At 31.6% G+C, this 20,801-nt stretch overlaps 1 protein-coding gene across 1 annotated transcript; it reads right to left on the minus strand.

Moving 5' to 3' along the window:
* Window positions 1–5,282: 5,282 nt before the first annotated feature.
* Window positions 5,283–14,863, minus strand: LOC142235929 (uncharacterized). The gene is made up of 3 exons (XM_075307178.1): window positions 14,385–14,863; window positions 13,816–14,325; window positions 5,283–5,821 (listed from the first exon to the last, which is right to left on the minus strand). The coding sequence occupies exons 1-3, from the start codon at window positions 14,394–14,396 to the stop codon at window positions 5,390–5,392; spliced, it is 954 nt and encodes a 317-aa protein (XP_075163293.1). The 5' UTR covers window positions 14,397–14,863; the 3' UTR covers window positions 5,283–5,389.
* Between the last annotated feature and the right edge of the window lie 5,938 nt (window positions 14,864–20,801).

Consider the following 20,801-nt stretch of genomic DNA (forward strand, 5'->3'; position numbering starts at 1 on the left):
AATTTTAATTATACACTCCACATTAGGATGCGGGGTATGATTCAATCGAGCCCATGCCCGTCCATCAGTCTGCTGAAATTGCTTGGAAATTTGCACAAGTAGCCATCTATGATGTAGGTCTTAAAAGTTGTTAAAAATTGTCCAAATTGTTCAACATTTACACTGAAACAAAAACTCTTGTCGTAATTCCAAAGACTTTATGCCCTTAAAATACGATTGTCATTTTTAGTTATCACACATTAAAAAATAGTTTATTAAGACCCCAAGATTTTGAGGCCTAAGACCCCAAATCGGGTGGGGGCGGTTTGTATGGGAGCTATATCAAAATCTGGACCATTATAGCCCATCTTCGAACTTGACCTCTCCCTTTCTGACTTTTTGAACATGGAACCAAAATTATCACATTTCGTTGAAAATTTTAAGAAAGGTTGCAGGAGGCGTCTAGACAAATATACGCTACTTTATTTTTCGATATTTGGTCAGAGAGGGGACTTTTGTTACAGTGAAAATATTTAACATTCTCCGCCTTATTGGAAATTTACAGAGAACCTGGGCGAGGTTATGAAATTTGTATGGGGTACCTGATTTTGTGATATTTTGTCGGGAGAGGAGCCTACCCTCAGTGCTTTTTGAAAATTGGGCTTATGATTTGCTTGCAATTTTCGGGAAATGTTGGGAGTGACGTATACAGAAAGATATGCTAAATCATTTTGTGATATTTGGTCGGGGAGGAGAACCTCCTTTAAAACGGAAAAAACTAACTAAACAATATGATGTACCTGATTTTTGGATATTTGGACTTGACTGGAAGGTCCCCTACCTTCTACTTGCCCTACACTTTGAAACTTGAAGGAAAGTTCCCAGACTTTCTACAAATTTTCATGGAAGGTTAAGGGTGCTTTTCATTTCTGTATTTGTCAATATTTGATCGGGTAAAGTGAAAAAAAGAAAATTTTGAAAATTCGAAATTCTAATTCAAAATTTTATTTCTATAGAAAGTTTTGTTAGTATACTATATCTACAGAAAATTTTGTCAAAAATTTTTCTACAGAAAATTTTGCCAACATTTTGTCTAAATTTCTATAGAAAATTTTGCCTATATTTCTATAGAAAATTTTGTCAAAATTTTATTTCTATTGAAAATTATGTCTAAATTTTTTTCATATGAAAAATTTTATTTCAATAGAAAATGTTGTCAAAATTATATTTCTACAGAAAAATTTGTCAAAATTTTGTTTCTATAAAAAATTTTGTCAAAATTTTATTTACAAAGCAAAATTTGTTAAAATTTTATTTCTTTAGAAAATGTTGTCAAAATTTTATTTCAATAGAAAATGTTGTCAAAAAAATATTTCTATATAGAAAATTTTGTCAAAATTTTATTGCTATAAAAAATTTTGTCAAAATTTTATTTATATAGAAAATTTTGCCAAAATTTCATTTCTATAGAAAATTTTGTCTATATTTCTATAGAAAATTTTGTCTAAATTTTTTTCTTATGAAAAATTTTATTTCAATAGAAAATGTTGTCAAAATTATATTTCTACAGAAAAATTTGTCAAAATTTTGTTTCTATAAAAAATTTTGTCAAAATTTTATTTATAAAGCAAAATTTGTTAAAATTTTATTTCTTTAGAAAATGTTGTCAAAATTTTATTTCAATAGAAAATGTTGTCAAAAAAATATTTTTATATAGAAAATTTTGTCAAAATTTTATTGCTATAAAAAATTTTGTCAAAATTTTATTTATATAGAAAATTTTGCCAAAATTTCATTTCTATAGAAAATTTTGTATATATTTCTATAGAAAATTTTGTCTAAATTTTTTTCTTATGAACATTTTTTTTTCAATAGAAAATTTTGTCTAAATTTTTTTCTTATGAAAAATTTTATTTCAATAGAAAATCTTGTCAAAATTTTATTTCTATAGAAAATTTTGTCAAAATTTAATTTCTATAGAAAATTTTGTAAAAATTTTATTTCTATAGAAAATTTTGTCAAAATTTTATTTCTATAGAAAATTTTGTCAAAATTTTATTTCTATAGAAAATTTTGTCAAATATGTATTTCTATGGACAATGTTGTCAACATTTTATTTCTATACAAAATTTTGTCAAAATTTTGTCAAAATTTTATTTCTATAGAAAATTTTGCCAAAAATTTCATATCAATAAAAATTTTGCCAAAAATTTCATTTCTATATATCTCTAGAAAATTTTGTAATAATTTTATTTCTACAGAAAATTTTGCTAAAATTTTATTTCCATAGAAAATTCTATCAAAATTTTATTTCTATAGAAAATTTTGTCTAAATTTGTTTCGTATGAAAAATTTTACTTCTATAAAAAATGTTGTCAAAATTTTATTTCTATAGAAAATTTTGTCTAAATTTTTTTCGTATGAAAAATGTTACTTCTATAAAAAATTTTGTCAAAATTTTATTTCTATAGAAAATTTTGTTAAAATTTTATTTCTATAGAAAATTTGGTCAAAATTTTATTTCTATAGAAAAGTTTGTCAAAATTTTATTTCTATAGAAAATTTTGTCAAAAATTTCATTTCAATAGAAAATTTTGTCAAAACAATATTTTGATATAGAAAATTGTGTCAACATTTTATTTCTATAGAAAACTTTGTCAACATTTTATTTCTATAGAAAATTTAGTCAAAATTTTGTTTCGATAGAAAATGTTGTCAAAATTATATTTCTATAGAAAATTTTGTCAAAATTTTATTTCTGTAGAAAATTTGGTCAAAATTTTAGTTCTATAGAAAATTTTGTCAAAATTTTATTTCTATAGAAAATTTTGCCAAATTTTATTTCTATAGAAAATTTTGTCAAAATGTTATTTCTATGGAAAATTTTGTCAACATTTTATTTCAATGGAAAATCTTATCAATATTTTATTTCTATAGAAAATCTTGTCAAAATTTTATTTCTATAGAAAATTTTGTCTACATTTTTTTCTTACGAAAAATTTTATTTCAATAGAAAATTTTGTCAAAATTTTATTTCTATGGAAAATGTTATCACAATTTTATTCCTATATTAAATTTTGTCAGAATTTTATTTCTATAGAAAATTTTGTCAAAATTTTATTTCTGTAGAAAATTTTGTCAAAATTTTATTTCTATAGAAAATTTTATTTCTATAGAAAATTTTGTCAAAATTTTATTTCTATAAGAAATGTTGTCGAAATTTTATTTCTATGGAAAATGTTATCAAAATTTTATTTCTATAAAAAATTTTGTCAACATTTTATCTTTATAGAAAACTTTTCAACATTTTATTTTTATAGAAAATTTTGTCAAAATTTTATTTCGATAGAAATTGTTGTCAAAGCTATATTTCTATAGAAAATTTTGTCAAAATTTTATTTCTATAGAAAATTTTATTTCTATAGAAAATTTTGTCAAAATTTTATTTCCATAGAAAATTTTGTTAAAATTTTATTTATAAGAAAATGTTGTCAAAATTTTATTTCTACAGAAAATTGTATCAAAATTTTATTTCTACAGAAAATTTTATCAAAATTTTATTTCTATAGAAAATTTTGTCAAAATTTTATTTCTATAGAAAATTTTGTCAAAATTTTATTTCTATAGAAAATTTTGTCAAAATGTTATTTCGATATATCTCTAGAAAATTTTGTCATAATTTTATTTCTACAGAAAATTTTGCTAAAATTTTATTTCCATAGAAAATTTTATCAAAATTGTATTTATATAGAAAATTTTGTCTAAATTTTTATCGTATGATAAATTCTACTTCTATAGAAAATTGTTGTCAAAATTTTATTTCTACAGAAAATTTTATCAAAATTTTATTTCTACGGAAAATTTTATCAAAATTTTATTTCTATAGAAAATTTTGTCAAAATGTTATTTCGATATATCTCTAGAAAATTTTGTCATAATTTTATTCCTACAGAAAATTTTGCTAAAATTTTATTTCCATAGAAAATTTTATCAAAATTGTATTCATATAGAAAATTTTGTCTAAATTGTTATCGTATGAAAAATTCTACTTCTATAGAAAATTGTTGTCAAAATTTTATTTCTATAGAAAATTTTGTCAAAATTTTATTTCTATAGAAAATTTTGTCAAAATTTTATTTCTATAGAAAATTTTTGTCAAAATTTTATTTCTATCGAAAATTTTGTCAAAATTTTATTTCTATAGAAAATTTTGTTAAAATTTTATTTATAAGAAAATTTTGTCAAAATTTTATTTCTACAGAAAATTTTATCAAAATTTTATTTCTATAGAAAATTTTGTCAAAATGTTATTTCTATTTATTTTGTCAAAATTTTATTTCTATAGAAAATTTTGTCAAAATTTTATTTCTATAGAAAATTTTGTCAAAATTTTATTTCTATAGAAAATTTTGTCAAAATTTAATTTCTATAGAAAAGTTTGCCAAAAATTTCATTTCAATAGAAAATTTTGTCAAAATTTTGTTTAAATAGAAAATGTTGTCAAAATTATATTTCTATAGAAAATGTTGTCAAAATTTTATTTCTATGGAAAATGTTATTAAAATTTTATTTCTATATTAAATTTTGTCAAAATTTTATTTCTATAGAAAATGTTGTCAAAATTGTATTTCTATAGAAAATTTTATCTCTATAAAATTTTGTCAAAATTTTGCTAAAATTTAATTTTTTTATTTCTATATTAAAAATGTTATCAAAATTTGATTTCTATATTAAATTTTGTCAAAATTTTATTTCTATCGAAAATTTTGTCAAAATTTTATTTCTATAGAAAATTTTGTCAAAATTTTATATCTATAGACATTTTTGTCAAAATTTTATATCTATAGACATTTTTGTCAAAATTTTATTTCTATAGAAAATTTTGACAAAATTTTATCGCTATAGAAAATTTTGTCAAAATTTTATCTCTATAGAAAATTTTGTCAAAATTTTATCTTTATAGAAAATTTTGTCAAAATTTTATCTCTATAGAAAATTTTGTCAAAATTTTATCTTTATAGAAAATTTTGTCAAAATTTTATCTTTATAGAAAATTTTGTCTAAATTTCATTTATATAGAAAATTTTGGCAAAATTTCATTTCTATAGAAAATTCTATCAAAATATTTTTCTATAGAAAATTTTATCAAAATGTTTTTCTATAAAAAATTTTATCAAAATTTTATTTCTATAGAAAATGTAGTCAAAATTTTATTTCTGTAAGAAAATCTTTTTTATAGAAAATTTTGTCAAATTTGATTTCTTTACAAAATCTGTGAAGAACCTCATAGTTGGAGCGGAATATTTTGCCTATTCCAAATTTATTTTTTATTTTTGCATATAATTACTAAATAACAAAAAATCATAATCGTATCACATAAGTCATCAAATTGTCAAAAGAAATCTATCAATTAATGATGAATTGTATAGGCAGCTGGGCTAAAAGTTTTAACCACTGGAGCGGTATGAACAATAGGAGCTGAATGTACAAATGTAGCTGGAGCAGAATGTACAACGGGAACAGTATGAACTGAAGGTATAGCAGCAGCGGTATAGGTTGTATGATGTACCACAGGTTCGAGGGTTTTTACAACAGGTACCACAGGTTCAATAGTTTTCACCAAATGGGCATTATGAACTGTGGTCTTTACAACAGGAGCTACTACTGGAGCAATAACTGCCTTATTGTGGAAACGAGTAAAACTTTGATGCGATACTGCAGAGGGAGCACTATGGACAACAGCACCGACTTTAGTGAGAACGGGTTCCTGGACCACATGATGGGTTTCAATTAAACCGGCTTGGGCAATACCGGCCAAACAGACGAGGGCAATTACAGCAATCTATAAAGAATTAAATTTTAGTAAAGTTTTTTTCAGCATTAAAATTATCCTCTATGGTGATATGGCTTACAGATTTGAACATAATTATTTTTTTTTTTTAATTTTCTTATCTTTATTGGTTGATAGTTATGAAGAAACTGTTAATGACATCAGCCATCAAGCAAGACTTTTATACTCAAAAATTTCAATACCCAGCACAGAGAGGTAGAATAATTCTAAATAGCGAGGAATTATTGAAGGCATATGTCTTCATGATCCCTCACTCAAATTGAGTCGCCTCTACCTGTGCTTGCCTTTGTTCTCTCTTAGTTTTGGCCTTCATTTGAGGTTTTGCTTTTTTTTCGGGTGATAATAAATCGTTGTTTTCGTTTTTGTTTTTTCATTGCACCTCTCTCATTAATGTATTCTCAAATCTCTCTGTACAAACTTCCATGTACGCATGCGCACAGACATGTATGGCATCAACATAGCTTTGTACTGGGTTATTTTTATTGCATTACTTTACTTTGTTTATAATTGAAACCCGAGAAGAGTTATGAATTGAATTTCTGGACAATGATTGTAGTCATTTAACTGGTGAAGGTTATGGACTTCTAGTATTCGATTCTTTTTAATGGTGTTTTAGGCCTTTTATTTGGATGTTGACCTTTGGCCTATCTCATTACATTGTTACAATTTTAATCAACTATTAGGTCCAAAAACGAACAATGCTTAATTTAAGAACATAACGTTGAACAGGTGTTGAGAAAAGGAAAAATAGCTTTTAACATTATCAAGTATATCATTAAATATTGTTTCAGAGAACTAATAATAGGTCAGCTTTTTGGGCGGCAGAGATAGGCATCGATCCAATTTTATCAGTAGAGACTGGAGCTCGTTGTTTTGGCCCCAATGAAATATAGCCCCAAAACTAAAATTAAACAAGGCCTCACAATTGGGGACTTATTTCTCAATGAAATATATATCTTTTTAATATGTGAAATAGATCTCCAATATTTTTAACATCAAACAAAACCAGAATATACGAGCGTATGTTAAGATGCAGCCCAATGTATCAGGCTCATTTAGACTATTCAGTCCATTGTGATACCACATTGGTGAACTTCTCTCTTATCACTGAGTGCTGCCCGATTCCATGTTAAGCTCAATGACAAGGGACCTCCTTTTTATAGCCGAGTCCGAACGGCGTTCCACATTGCAGTGAAACCACTTAGAGAAGCTTTGAAACCCTTAGAAATGTCACCAGCATTACTGAGGTGGGATAATCCACCGCTGAAAAAGCACAAATGCTGTTCGGTCGAAGCAGGAATCGAATCACTACCTTGTGTCTGCAAGGCGGACATGCTAACCATTGAACCACCACCCTACCCTATATGAGCGTAAGTTTTAATTTTCTATAGAAATAAAATTTTGACAAAATTTTAAATAGAAAAAAAATTTTGACAAAATTTTCTGTAGAAATAAAATTTTAACAAACTTTTAAATAGAAATAAAATAATGACAAACATTTTCTATAGAAATAAAATTTTGATAAATTTTTCTATAGAAATAAAATTTTGATAAAATTTTCTATAGAAATAAAATTTTGACAAAATTTAAAAAAAAAATAAAACTTTGACAAAATTTTCTATAGAAATAAAATTTTAACAAAATTATCTATAGAAATAAAATTTTCCTTAATTATTAGCTTTTGTTTTTTAATGGGCTTTCAAGGTCACTTTAAAATGCGAATAAAGCAAGAATTGAATTATTCCATTATTTCCATCCAACGTTTCGCTGGGATTATTTCCAGCCTCATCAGGGATGATTTATTTATTGGATATTCAATTTTCGTCAATTACTTATGCAAAAAAATATATACGTCTATTAATACGACACTATTACAGCACGACATAGAACACATATTTACTAATTGCAAGAATAATTAACTTAATCTAATATCACAGTCAAACTTGTGTTGTTATCACAGATGGTAAATGACAAATGACAAATTTTGACAAACTTTGTATAGAAAACAATTTTGATCAAATATTCGATAGAAATGAAATTTTGACAAACATTTTCTATCTAAATACAATATTGACAAAATTTTCTATCTAAATACAATTTTGACAAAATTTTCTATAGAAATAAAATTTTGACAAAATTTTCTTAGAAATTAAATTTGGAAAAAATTTTCTATAGAAATTAAATTTTGACAAAATTTTCTATAGAAATAAAATTTTGACAAAATTTTCTTAGAAATTAAATTTTGACAAAATTTTCTATAGAAATAACATTTTGACAATGTTTTCTATAAAAATAAAATTTTGGTAGATTAGTTTTGGCTCGAGTGGCAACCATGATTATGAACCGATATGGACCAATTTTTGTGTGATTGGGGATCGGCTATATATAACTATAGACCGATATGGACCAATTTTGGCATGGTTATTAGCGGCCTTATACTAACACCACGTTGCAAATTTCAACCGGATCGGATGAATTTTGCTCCTCCAAGAGGCTCCGGAGATCAAATTTGTGGAACGGTTAATATGGGGGCTATATATAATTATGGACCGATATGGACCAATTCTTGCGTGTTTGCTAGAGACCATATTCTAACACCATGTTCCAAAATTCAACCGGATCGGATGAGTTTTACTCCTTCAAGAGGCTCCGGAGGACAAATCTGGCGATCGATTTATATGGGGGCTATATATAATTATGGGCCGATATGGACCAATTCTTGCATGGTTGTTAGAGACCATATACTAACACCACGTACCAAATTTCAACCGGATCGGATGAATTTTGCTCCTCTAAGAGGCTCCGGAGGTCAAATCTGGGGATCGGCTTATATGGGGGCTACATATATTTATATCTCGCTGTGAACCAATTTTTTCATGGTCATTAGAGAACATATACCAACACCATGTACCAAATTTCAGCCGGATCGGATGAAATTTGCTTCTCTTAGAGGCTCCGCAAGCCAAATCGGGGGATCGGTTTATATGGGGGCTATATATAATTATTGACCGATGTGGACCAATTTTTGCACGGTTGTTAGAGACCATATACTAACATCATGCACCAAATTTGCTTGTCTTAGAGCAATCGAAAGCCAAATTTGAGGGTCCGTTTATATGGGGGCTATACGTAAAAGTGGACCGATATGGCCCATTTGCAATACCAGTCGATAGCTTGTTTCGTTCGGTAGTTAGCGTGATTTCAACAGACGGACGAACGGTCGGACATGCTCAGATCGACTCAGAATTTCACCACGACCCAGAATATATTTACTTTATGGGGTCTTAGAGCAATATTTCAATGTGTTACAAACGGAATGACAAAGTTAATATACCCCCATCCTAGGGTGGAGGGTATAAAAAACAAGTAAAGAAAGTCTAAAGTCGGGCGGGGCCGACTATATTATAGCCTGCACCTTTGTAGATCCACTTTTTTGATACCATATCAAATCCGTCAAATGTGTTGGGTGCTATATATTAATGTTTTTCTTCTCCTATACCTACATTCAATTCTGACCCGATCTGAACAAAATTTGTTAGACTTCTAAAAAAACTGTAGACTTAAAAATTCGGCTAATCCAAATATGGGAAACATTTAAATCTGATACAATTTTAAGGAAACTTCGCAAAAGTTTATTTATGATTTATCGCTCGATATATATGTATTAGAAGTTTACGAAAATTAGAGTCATTATTAGAACTTTTCGACTAAGCAGTGGCGATTTTACAAATAAAATGCTGGTATTTTGACCATTTATGTCGAAATCAGAAAAAAATATCTAAATCTGAACCGATTTCAACCAAATTTGGCACGCATAGCTACAATGCTAATTCTACTCCCTGTGCAAAATTTCAACTAAATCGGACTTAAAAATTGGCCTCTGTGGTCATATGAGTGTAAATCGGGCGAAAGCTATATATGGGAGATATATCTAAATCTGAACCGATTTCAACCAAATTTGGCACGCATAGCTACACTACTAATTGCACTACTAGTGCAAAATTTCAACTAAATGGGAGCAAAAAATTGGCCTCTGCGGTCATATGAGTGTAAATCGGGAAAGCTATATATGGGAGCTATATCTAAATCTGAACTGATTTCAACCAAATTTAGCACGCATAGCTACACTACTAATTGCACTACTAGTGCAAAATTTCAACTAAATGGGAGCAAAAAATTGGCCTCTGTGGTCATATGATTGTAAATCGGGCGAAAGCTATATATGGGAGCTATATCTAAATCTGAACCGATTTCAACCAAATTTCGCACGCATAGCTACAATGCTAATTCTATTCCCTGTGCAAAATTTCAACCAAATTGTTGTAAAACTCTGGCTTCTGGGACCATCGGGCGAATGATATATATGGGAGCTATATATAAATCTGAACCGATTTCAATGAAATTTGGCACACTTGACTATAGTACTAATTGTTCTTCTGGTGCAAAATTTTAAGCTAATTAGGTTAAAACTCTAGCTTCTGGGGCCATATAAGTCCATATCGGGCGAAAGATATATATGGGAGCTAACAGGTTGGCTGATAAGTCCCCGGTCTGATACAAAGATGACGTCGCTAGTATTAAATGCATATTATTTTTATAAAGTACCAACCTTCAAATGATTCGTGTCAACATTTGACGTCTGTAAGTCAATTAGTTTGTGAGATAGAGCGTCTTTTGTGAAGCAACTTTTGTTATTGTGAAAAAAAATTGAAAAAAGGAATTTCGTGTTTTGATAAAATACTGTTTTCTGAAGGGACAAAATACGGTGGAAGCAAAAACTTGGCTTGATAATGAGTTTCCGGACTCTGCCCCAGGGAAATCAACAATACTTGATTGGTATGCAAAATTCAAGCGTGGTGAAATGAGCACGGAGGACGGTGAACGCAATGGACGCCCAAAAGAGGTGGTTACCGACGAAAACATCAAAAAATCCACAAAAATGATTTTGAATGGCCGTAAAATTAAGTTGATCGAGATAGCAGAGGCCTTAAAGATATCAAAGGAACGTGTTGGCCATATCATTCATCAATATTTGGATATGCGGCAGCTCTGTACAAAATGGGTGCCGCGAGCTCACATTTGACCAAAAACGACAACGTGTTGATGATTCTGAGCGGTGTTGGCAGCTGTTAACTCGTAATACACCCGAGTTTTTCAGTCGATATGTGACATGGCTCCATCACTACACTCCTGAGTCCAATCGACAGTCGGCTGAGTGGACAGCGACCGGTGAACCGTCTCCGAAGCGTGGAAAGACTCAAAAGTCCGCCGGCAAAACTCCGCCAAATTTGCAAGCCAAATTTGGGGGTCCGTTTATATGGGGGCTATACGTAAAAGTGGACCGATATGGTCCATTTGCAATACCGTCCGACCTACATCAATAAAAACTACTTGTGGCAAGTTTCAAGTCGATAGCTTGTTTCGTTCGGAAGTTAGCGTGATTTCAACAGACGGACGGACGGACATGCTCAGATCGACTCAGAATTTCACCACGACCCAGAATATATATACTTTATGGGGTCTTAGAGCAATATTTCGATGTGTTACAAACGGAATGACAAAGTTAATATACCCCCATCCTATGGTGGAGGGTATAAAAAGTGTTGTTCCACCAAGACAACGCACCGCGCCACAAGTCATTGAGAACGATGGCAAAAATTAATGAATTGGGCTTCGAATTGCTTCCCCACCCACCGTATTCTCCAGATCTGGCCCACAACGCCTTTTTCTTGTTCTCAAACCTCAAAAGGATGCTCGCAGGGAAAAAATTTGGCTGCAATGAAGAGGTGATCGCCGAAACTGAGGCCTATTTTGAGGCAAAACCGAAGGACTACTGCCAAAATGGTATCAAAAAATTTGAAGGTCGTTATAATCGTTGTATCGCTCTTGAAGGGAACTATGTTGAATAATAAAAACGAATTTTGACAAAAAAAAATGTTTTTTTCTTTGTTAGACCGGGGACTTATCAGCCAACCTGTTATATCTAAATCTGAACCGATTTCTTCCAAAAAAAAAAATAAGGTTCTATTCTGGGCCAAAACACATACTTGTGCTAAATTTGAAGTCGATTGGACTAAAACTGCGACCTAGACTTTGATTACAAAAATGTGTTCACGGACAGACGGACATGGCTATATCGACTCAGGAGCCCACAGTGTGGCGCAGGGTATAATTATCAAGCCGGATAGACGATGGTACTGGGAAACGTCACAATCGAAATTTAAACATTTTGAAAAATCAGAATTTGGTAATTATCTAAAATCGACATTCCACATCGAGACTTCTGGCGTTTTTTGTTAACAGAAAACGATCTAAGTCATATTCTCCTTTCAATGTCGATATTGCTTTTGAAACTAAATTGCATGAAATGTTTCATTATTTAATAGGAAATTCATAACAATCACGAAATGTTTCTTTGTATTAATGAAATTGTTTCATTGGCTCAATTTCAGTGACAATTTTTATACCCTGTGACACTGTGGAACAGGGTATTATAAGTTAGTGCATATGTTTGTAACACCCAGAAGGAGACGAGATAGACACATGGTGTCTTTGGCAATAATACTCAGGGTGGGTCCCTGAGTCGATATAACCATGTCCGTCTGTTCGTCTGTCCGTCCGTCTGTCTGTGTCTGTCAAAGTCTAGGTCGCAATTTAAGTCCAATCGCCATCAAATTTGGCACACGTTCCTAATTTGGGTCAGAATAGAACCCTATTGATTTTGGAAGAAATCGGTTCAGATTTAGATATAGCTCCCATATATATCTTTCGCCCGATATGCACTAATATGGACCCAGCAGCCAGAGTTTTATACCGATTTGCTTCAAATTTTGTACAATCATAACACTTAGTCGTATAGTCAAGTGTGCAAAATTTGATTGAAATCGGTTCAGATTTAGATATAGCTCCCATATGTATCTTTCGCCCGATATGGACTAATATGGACATAGAAGCCAGAGTTTTTGCCCAATTTGTTTGAAATTTTGCACTAGGAATACAATTAGTAGTGCAGTTAAGTGTGCAAAATTTGATTGAAATCGGTTCAGATTTAGACATAGCTCCCATATATATCTTTCGCCCGATATGGACTAATATGGTTCTAATAGCCAGAGTTTTCGCCCAATTTGGTTGAAATTTTGCACAGGGAGTAGATTTAGCATTGTAGCTATGCGTGCCAAATTTGATTGAAATCATTCTAGATTTATATATATAGCTCCCATATATAGCTTTCGCCCGATTTACACTCATATGACCACAGAGGCCAATTTTTAACTCCGATGTAGTTGAAATTTTGCACAGGGAGTAGAATTAGCATTGTAGCTATGCGTGCCAAATTTGGTTGAAATCGGTTCAGATGTAGATATAGCTCCCATATATATGTTTTTCGGATTTCGACAAAAATGGTCAAAATACCAACATTTTCCTTGTAAAATCGCCACTGCTTAGTCGAAAAGCTGTAAAACTGACTCTAATTTTCCCAAGCTTCTAATACATATATATATCAAGCGATAAATCATAAATAAACTTTTGCGAAGTTTCCTTAAAATTGCTTCAGATTTAAATATTTTCCCATATTATTTTACTAACATTGTGTTCCACCCTAGTGCATTGAGTCTATACATTTTGTAGAAGTCTATCAAATTCTGTCCAGATCGAGTGATATTTAAATGTATGTATTTGGGACAAACCTTTATATATAGCCCCCAACACATTTGACGGTTGTGATATGGTATCGAAAATTTAGATCTACAAAGTGGTGCAGGGTATAATATAGTCGGCCCCGCCCGACTTTAGACTTTTCTTACTTGTTTTTTTTTTCATATTGCCAAACTTTTTCTATCAGTGTATGTAAGGTGTGGCTACACCAAAAAAAACAAATTCTGATTATTACTTTTCAAAAATTTTATTCTGTCGAAAGTAGCAACAACAAAACATAACAATGGATCGATCATTCAGCTACAATCCTCCATTTAATGAACACTGACAAGAGGGGCAGCATGGACAACTGGTACAATGGGTGATGAGACGACTGTTTTGACAGCTGGGGCAACAACAGCGGTCTTAACAACGGGAGCTGCATAAGTATGGATAACTGGAGCAGCTACATGTTTGACAACAGGAGCATGAGCATAGGTATGGACAACAGGGGTGGCAACTGTTTTGACAACAGGGGCGGCAGCAGAGTAGGTATGGACAACAGGGCTGGCAACTGTCTTAACAATAGGAGCGGCAGCATAGGTGGTATGGACAACAGGGCTGGCAACTGTCTTAACAATAGGAGCAGCAGCATAGGTAGTATGAACAACAGGGGCGGCAACAGTCTTCACCACTGGAGTAACAATATGAGCTTTGTTGTGGATTTGAGTGAAACTTTGATGGGATACAGCTGAGGGAACGGCATGAGCTACTTTGGTGACCACAGGTTGAACAACATGGGTTTCAGCCACATAACCAGGAGCTGCAGCAGCAACAGCCAACAAAGCAAATAAGGAGACCTAAAAAAATCGCAACTATTAAGGACTTTTAACAAAATTTTCCCATTTCATTGACTTACGAATCTGAACATTTTCAAAGTTGTTAGTTGACTGTGAGTGATGTTATCACTGAATTGAGTTGAAGTGAATGATGTTTGAAAATGTCACTCGTTTCATTTTTATAGCAAAATTTTAAATTAGTCTTCTTCGGGCTAATTGAAGTCCTTGTAGTTTTGTTTTGTTTTGTTTTTTTTTTTTTTGAAACATTAACAAGCATACAATATCACTAATTCATATTGACCTTAACTTTTGTATTTTCAAGAGAGTTTAGTCTCTCTCGTTATTTATTTTAAGAGCTGTAACCAAAAACTCCATAGCTTATAATAAATCAATAGATTGATTTATTTGGCCAACATATTTTGTGCAGATTCATTGTGGTTAGCAATCTTTGTTGGAGCTATGAACATTGAACTTGAACTGAAGTAAACTTTAAGACTCCAATAATTTAGAAAAAAATTTTTTTTTAAACTCAATAGTTTTGGCTATCAATTACCAACACTTAAAATTTATTTTTTGTTTTTTGTGCGAATAAAAGTGAATTTGATTGAATTGTTTTGAAAGACTCCAAAGTCAAAGGCCAATTAATATGCTTGTTTTTTAATATGGCTTTGTTAATGAATGGCAACTATTTTGCTACTCAAGTAGATGTCTACTGTGCTACTGTTTGGTAATTGAGCTTCAATAGTTTCTTTAAAGTGCGAATATTAAATCATAAGAGGAGATCTATCATGGCATGATGGCTATAATGACAAGACTACAGCGATAATGTATACCACACTAACGTTTTGGAAACACTCAGTAATAGCTAATTCCAACAATTGTGTCTAAAACTTAAAACTGTTATACTGTCTTAGAAAAACTGTTATACTAAGTATTTAGAATATTTACATGAAATAACTGCGACAACTTTTATATAGTATTTTGGAAAAAGTATTCGTAAAAAGTTAACAAGCCCGAACATTTAAAAGTTAATTTTCTTTTTTGTTCAATTACGAAATTAACTGATTCAATTAATTTTTTATTGAAATGTCTTCCATAACGAAAATTGATAATATATTAATCATAACTGAGATTAAAAACAAGTAAGGAAAGTCTAAAGTCGGGCGGGGCCTGCACCACTTTGTAGATCTAAATTGTCGATACCATATCACATCCGTCAAATGTGTTGGGGGCTATATATAAAGGTTTGTCCCAAATACATATATTTAAGTATCACTCGATCTGGACAGAATTTGATAGACTTTTACAAAATCTATAGACTCAAAATTTAAGTCGGCTAATGTACTAGGGTGGAACACAATGTTAGTAAAAAACAAGTAAGGAAAGTCTAAAGTCGGGCGGTGCCGACTATGTTATGCCCTTCACCCCTATGTAGGCCAAAATTTATGTTACAATCTCAACTACTTCACAGTTACTGGAAGCTATATAACATAAAGGAGAAAATTTTTTTTTACTTCTACAAAATTTCTAGAATTAAAATTAAATCGGCTAACGCTATACAGTTAATTGGAGGACACTTCCATTGAAAATGGGTCTAAAATGTGTAACAGTCTACCACATTTCCCCCACTCTGGTGTACGTATATATGGGAGCTATATATAATCTGAACCGATTTTGACTAAATTTGACATGTATAGTTAGAATAATAATTCTGCTATCTATGCGAATGTCACGTAAATGACAGTATAACTTTGGCCCCCTGGTCATATGAGTGCAAATCGGACGGAAGATATATATGGGAGCCATATCTAAATCTGAATCGATTTCAACCAAATTTGGCACAATTACCGATACTACCAAACGTACTCCTTGTGCGAAATTTAAAGCAAATCACGGCAAAACCCTGGATTTTGAGGCCATATAAGTTCAAATCGGACGAAAGATATATATGGGAGCTATATCTACATCTGAATCGATTTTGACCATATTTGGCACATACAATAGTATCGTTAAAAGTACCGCTTGTGCAAAATGTGAAGTAAGTCAGGGTAAAACTCTGGCTTTTGAGACCATATAAGTCCAAATCGGGCGAAAGATATATATGTGAGCTATATCTAAATCTGAACCGATTTTAACAAAATTTGACACACTTAACGATACTATTAAACATACCCCTTGTGCAAATTTTGAAGCAAATCACGGCAAAACTCTGGCTTTTGTGGCCATATAAGTTCAAATCGGACGAAAGATATATATGGGAGCTATATCTAAATTTGAACCGATTTGGCTGATATTTTGCAAGATTTTCGAGATTCATAAAATATTTGGATGTACGGTATTTCAAGAAAATCGGTGGAAAAAAACGCTAACTATGACCAAATCGGGGATAAATATATATGGCAGCTATATCTAAATCTGAACCGATTTTTTCCAAAACCAATAGCGATTGTCTCTGTTCCAAGAAACGGCCCTGTGCCAAAATTGAGGACGATCGGACTTAAATTGCGAGCTGTATTTTGTGCACAAAATTACATATACAGACAGACAGACATCGCTAAATCGACTCAGAATTTAATTCTAAGCCGATCGGTATACTAAAAGATGGGTCTATGACCACTATTTCTTGGCGTTACATAAAAATGCACAAACTTATTATACCCTGTACCACAGTAGTGGTGAAGGGTATAAATATGGGAAACATTTAAATATGAAGCAATTTTAAGGAAACTTCGCAAACGTTTATTTATGATTTATCGCTCGATATATACATGTATTAGAAGTTTACAAAAATTAGATCCATTTTAACAACTTTTCGACTAAGCAGTGGCGATTTAACAAGGAAAATGTTGGTATTTTGACCATTTTTGTCGAAATCAGAAAAACATATATATGGGAGCTATATCTAAATCTGAACCGATTTCAACCAAATTTGGCACGCATAGCTACAATGCTAATTCTACTCCCTGTGCAAAATTTCAATTAAATCGGAGTAAAAGATTGGCCACTGTGGTCATATGAGTGTAAATCGGGCGAACGATATATATGGGAGCTATATTTAAATCTGAAGCGATTTCAATAAAATTTGGCACACTTCACTACACCACTAATTGTACTCCTAGTGCAAAATTTCAACCGAATTGGGATAAAACTCTGGCTTCTGGGACCGTATTAGTCCATATCGGGCGAAAGATATATATGGGAGCTATATCTAAATCTGAACCGATTTCAATAAAATTTGGCGCAATTGACTATAGTACTAATTGTTCTTCTTGTGCAAAATTTTAAGCAAATTAGGGTAAAACTCTGGCTTCTGGGGCCATATAAGTCCATACCGGTCGAATTATATATATGGGAGCTATGTCTAAATCTGAACCGATTTCTTCCAAAATCAATAGGGATATATTCTGAGCCAAAACACATACTTGTGCCAAATTTGATGTCGATTGGACTTAAACTGCGACCTAGACTTTGATTACAAAAATGTGTTCACAGACAGACGGACATGGCTATATCGACTCAAGAGCCCACCCTGAGCATTTTTGCCAAAGACACCATGTGTCTATCTCGTCTCCTTCTGGGTGTTGCAAACATATGCACTAACTTATAATACCCTGTTCCACAGTGTGGCGCAGTGTATAAAAATATGGGAAACATTTAATTCTGAAGCAATTTTAGGGAAACTTCGCAAAAGTTTATTTATGATTTACCGCTCGATATATATGTATTAGAAGTTTAGGAAAACTAGAGTCATTTTTACAACTTTTCGACTAAGCAGTGGCGATTTTACAAGGAAAATTTTGGTATTTTGACCATTTTTGTCGAAATCAGAAAAAAATATATATGGGAGCTATATCTAAATCTGAACCGATTTCAACCAAATTTGGCACGCATAGCTACAATGCTAATTCTACACCCTGTGCAAAATTTCAACTAAATCGGAGGAAAAAATTTTCCTCTGTGGTCATATGAGTGTAAATCGGGCGAAAGCTATATATGGGAGCTATATCTAAATCTGAACCGATTTCAACCAAATTTGGCAAGCATACCTACAATTCCAATTCTACTCTCTGTGCAAAATTTCAATTAAATCGGAGTAAAAGATTGGCCACTGTGGTCATATGAGTATAAATCGGGCGAACGATATATATGGGAGCTATATCTAAATCCGAACCGATTTCAATAAAATTTGGCACACTAGACTATAGTACTAATTGTACTTCTAGTGCAAAATTTCAACCAAATTGGGGTAAAACTCTGGCTTCTGGGACCGTATTAATCCATATCGGGCGATAGACTTTGATTGCAAAAATGTGTTCACGGACAGACGGACATAGCTATATCGACTCAGGAGTCCACCCTGAGCATTTTTGCCAAAGACACCATGTGACTACTTCGTCTCCTTCTGGGTGTTGCAAACATATGCACTAACTTATAATACCAGTGTGGCGCAGGGTATAAATATATATGGGAGTTATATCTAAATCTGAACTGATTTCAACGAAATTTGGTATACTTAATGATGCTATTAAACGTATTCCTTGTGCAAAATTTGACAGACGGACATCGCTAAATCGACTCAGAATTTAATTCTAAGACGATCGGTATACTAAACGATGGGTCTCAGACTTTTCCTTCTTGGCCTTACATACAAATGCACAAACTTATTATACCCTGTTCCACAGTAGTGGTGAAGGGTATAAAAATGTGCTGCGCAGTGCGCACCCGGGGAATGTTGTCGTAAAAACCCCTTGGCACCCAATGTGTTAAGAGAGTAAAATATTATTCTCAAGATTCCACGGTTGTAGCTGCATTTAAATCTGGAGGAATCATTTATATTTAGACCCACTTTACGGGTCCATTTTCGGTCGTTTCTAAGAAAATTTATAAGGAAAAATTAAGTATTGCATATTAAGTTAAAAAGGTTAAAGTGACAGCCCGATTAAGATTCAGGCTCACTTAGACTATTCATTCCCATTGTGGACACTAATATTGCATATTAGTGTCCCAAGCTTGACGAATGCCTTCTGTACACTGACAGAGGCGTAAGTATCTAAGTAATGAAGGGGGGCACTAATATTCTTAACAAATTTTAATTATTTCTATTAGTCTTATAGGCGTATAATTCTGAAGATTCAATTTTAATTGATTCTATTAACCTTAGAGACGTAGAATATTATTCAGAGATTTTATGGGCAAATCCGGATTTTAAAACTGGGGTATCAGTTAAATTTATACCAACTTTGTGGGTCGATTTTCGATCATTTTTAATAAGAAAAGGCAAAAGTGGGTATTGCATATTAGCCTCACGAGAATCCCCTCTTCAAACTGCCAGAGGGAGAGATCATGTATTGAATGAGATAAAGGGGTAGACATGAATGTACCTTCTAAATACAAAAATTCATGCTGGACCATTGTTCTTGAAAAATTTTAATTGATTCTATTACACTGAAAAAAAGCATGCCCGGTTCCAAAGATTTTGTCATTACTGTAATAATTTTGATATTGATTCCGAGTCAAAGAAGCGGAGAATACAAGTAAGGATACTTTTAAGACACAATTCTCTTTTAAATTTGGGTTTTGTGTACTTGTTTCTAGGAAGAAAATTTAAATTTTTCGCTTTTTCAGCTTTTTTTCTTCATATGCTATCCTTTTAAGTCCTTTAAAACCGAGTTAACGACAACTTTATTTTCCAAATGCAGGCTCGATTTCTAGTAGAAATTATGCTATATTTCAAGTAAAAAACATAAATAAAGTGTTAAAAACATGCCCTATATTTGAATGATTTTTTGCTTTGTAGTCAAGACGCAAAAAGACAACAAATTTAAAGACAATTTCATTAAATTTAAAGAATTTTTCTGAATTATTAAAGCCAAGTTGACCTTACCCCAAACATTTTTTCTTTCATGTTATGATACCCATTTTTAAGTCAAATCACTTAATTATAAGGACAATACGACTTCATTGAAAAGGTTATTTACTTTTGGACAAGGAAAAAAACTTTATATTAGAGAAATGCGTCTTCTATGCTAAGCAAAATTTGCATTCGTATTTTAAAGACATGAAATCTTTGACGTCACGACAATATTTTTTTCAGTGAGCCTTGGGGGCGTATAATATTATTCTGAAAATTTCCGGAAGTTTTGTGGTTTGATTTTCGGAGATTTCTAAGAAGAGTTGAAAGGCAAAAGTAGAAATTGAATATTAGCCTCAAGCCAGGAGAAGCCTCTCGACAAAATGCCAAATATTTAAATGATTTCTTTTTTCTAAACTTTAAAAGGGATGGTAAGTATGTAGTATCATAAAAATCGGTATACAAGGTGGGATATGTATTGCAAATATTGCGTGTGACAGCTGACAGATTTATTCCAGTGAAAGTTATACCCTCCACCATAGGATGTGGGGGGGGGGGTATATTAACTTTGTCATTCCGTTTGTAACGCATCGAAATATTGCTCTAAGACCCCATAAAGTATATATATATATATATATATATATAT

This window comes from Haematobia irritans, chromosome 4 (assembly GCF_050003625.1).
Source record: "Haematobia irritans isolate KBUSLIRL chromosome 4, ASM5000362v1, whole genome shotgun sequence".
Taxonomy (NCBI): domain Eukaryota; kingdom Metazoa; phylum Arthropoda; class Insecta; order Diptera; family Muscidae; genus Haematobia; species Haematobia irritans.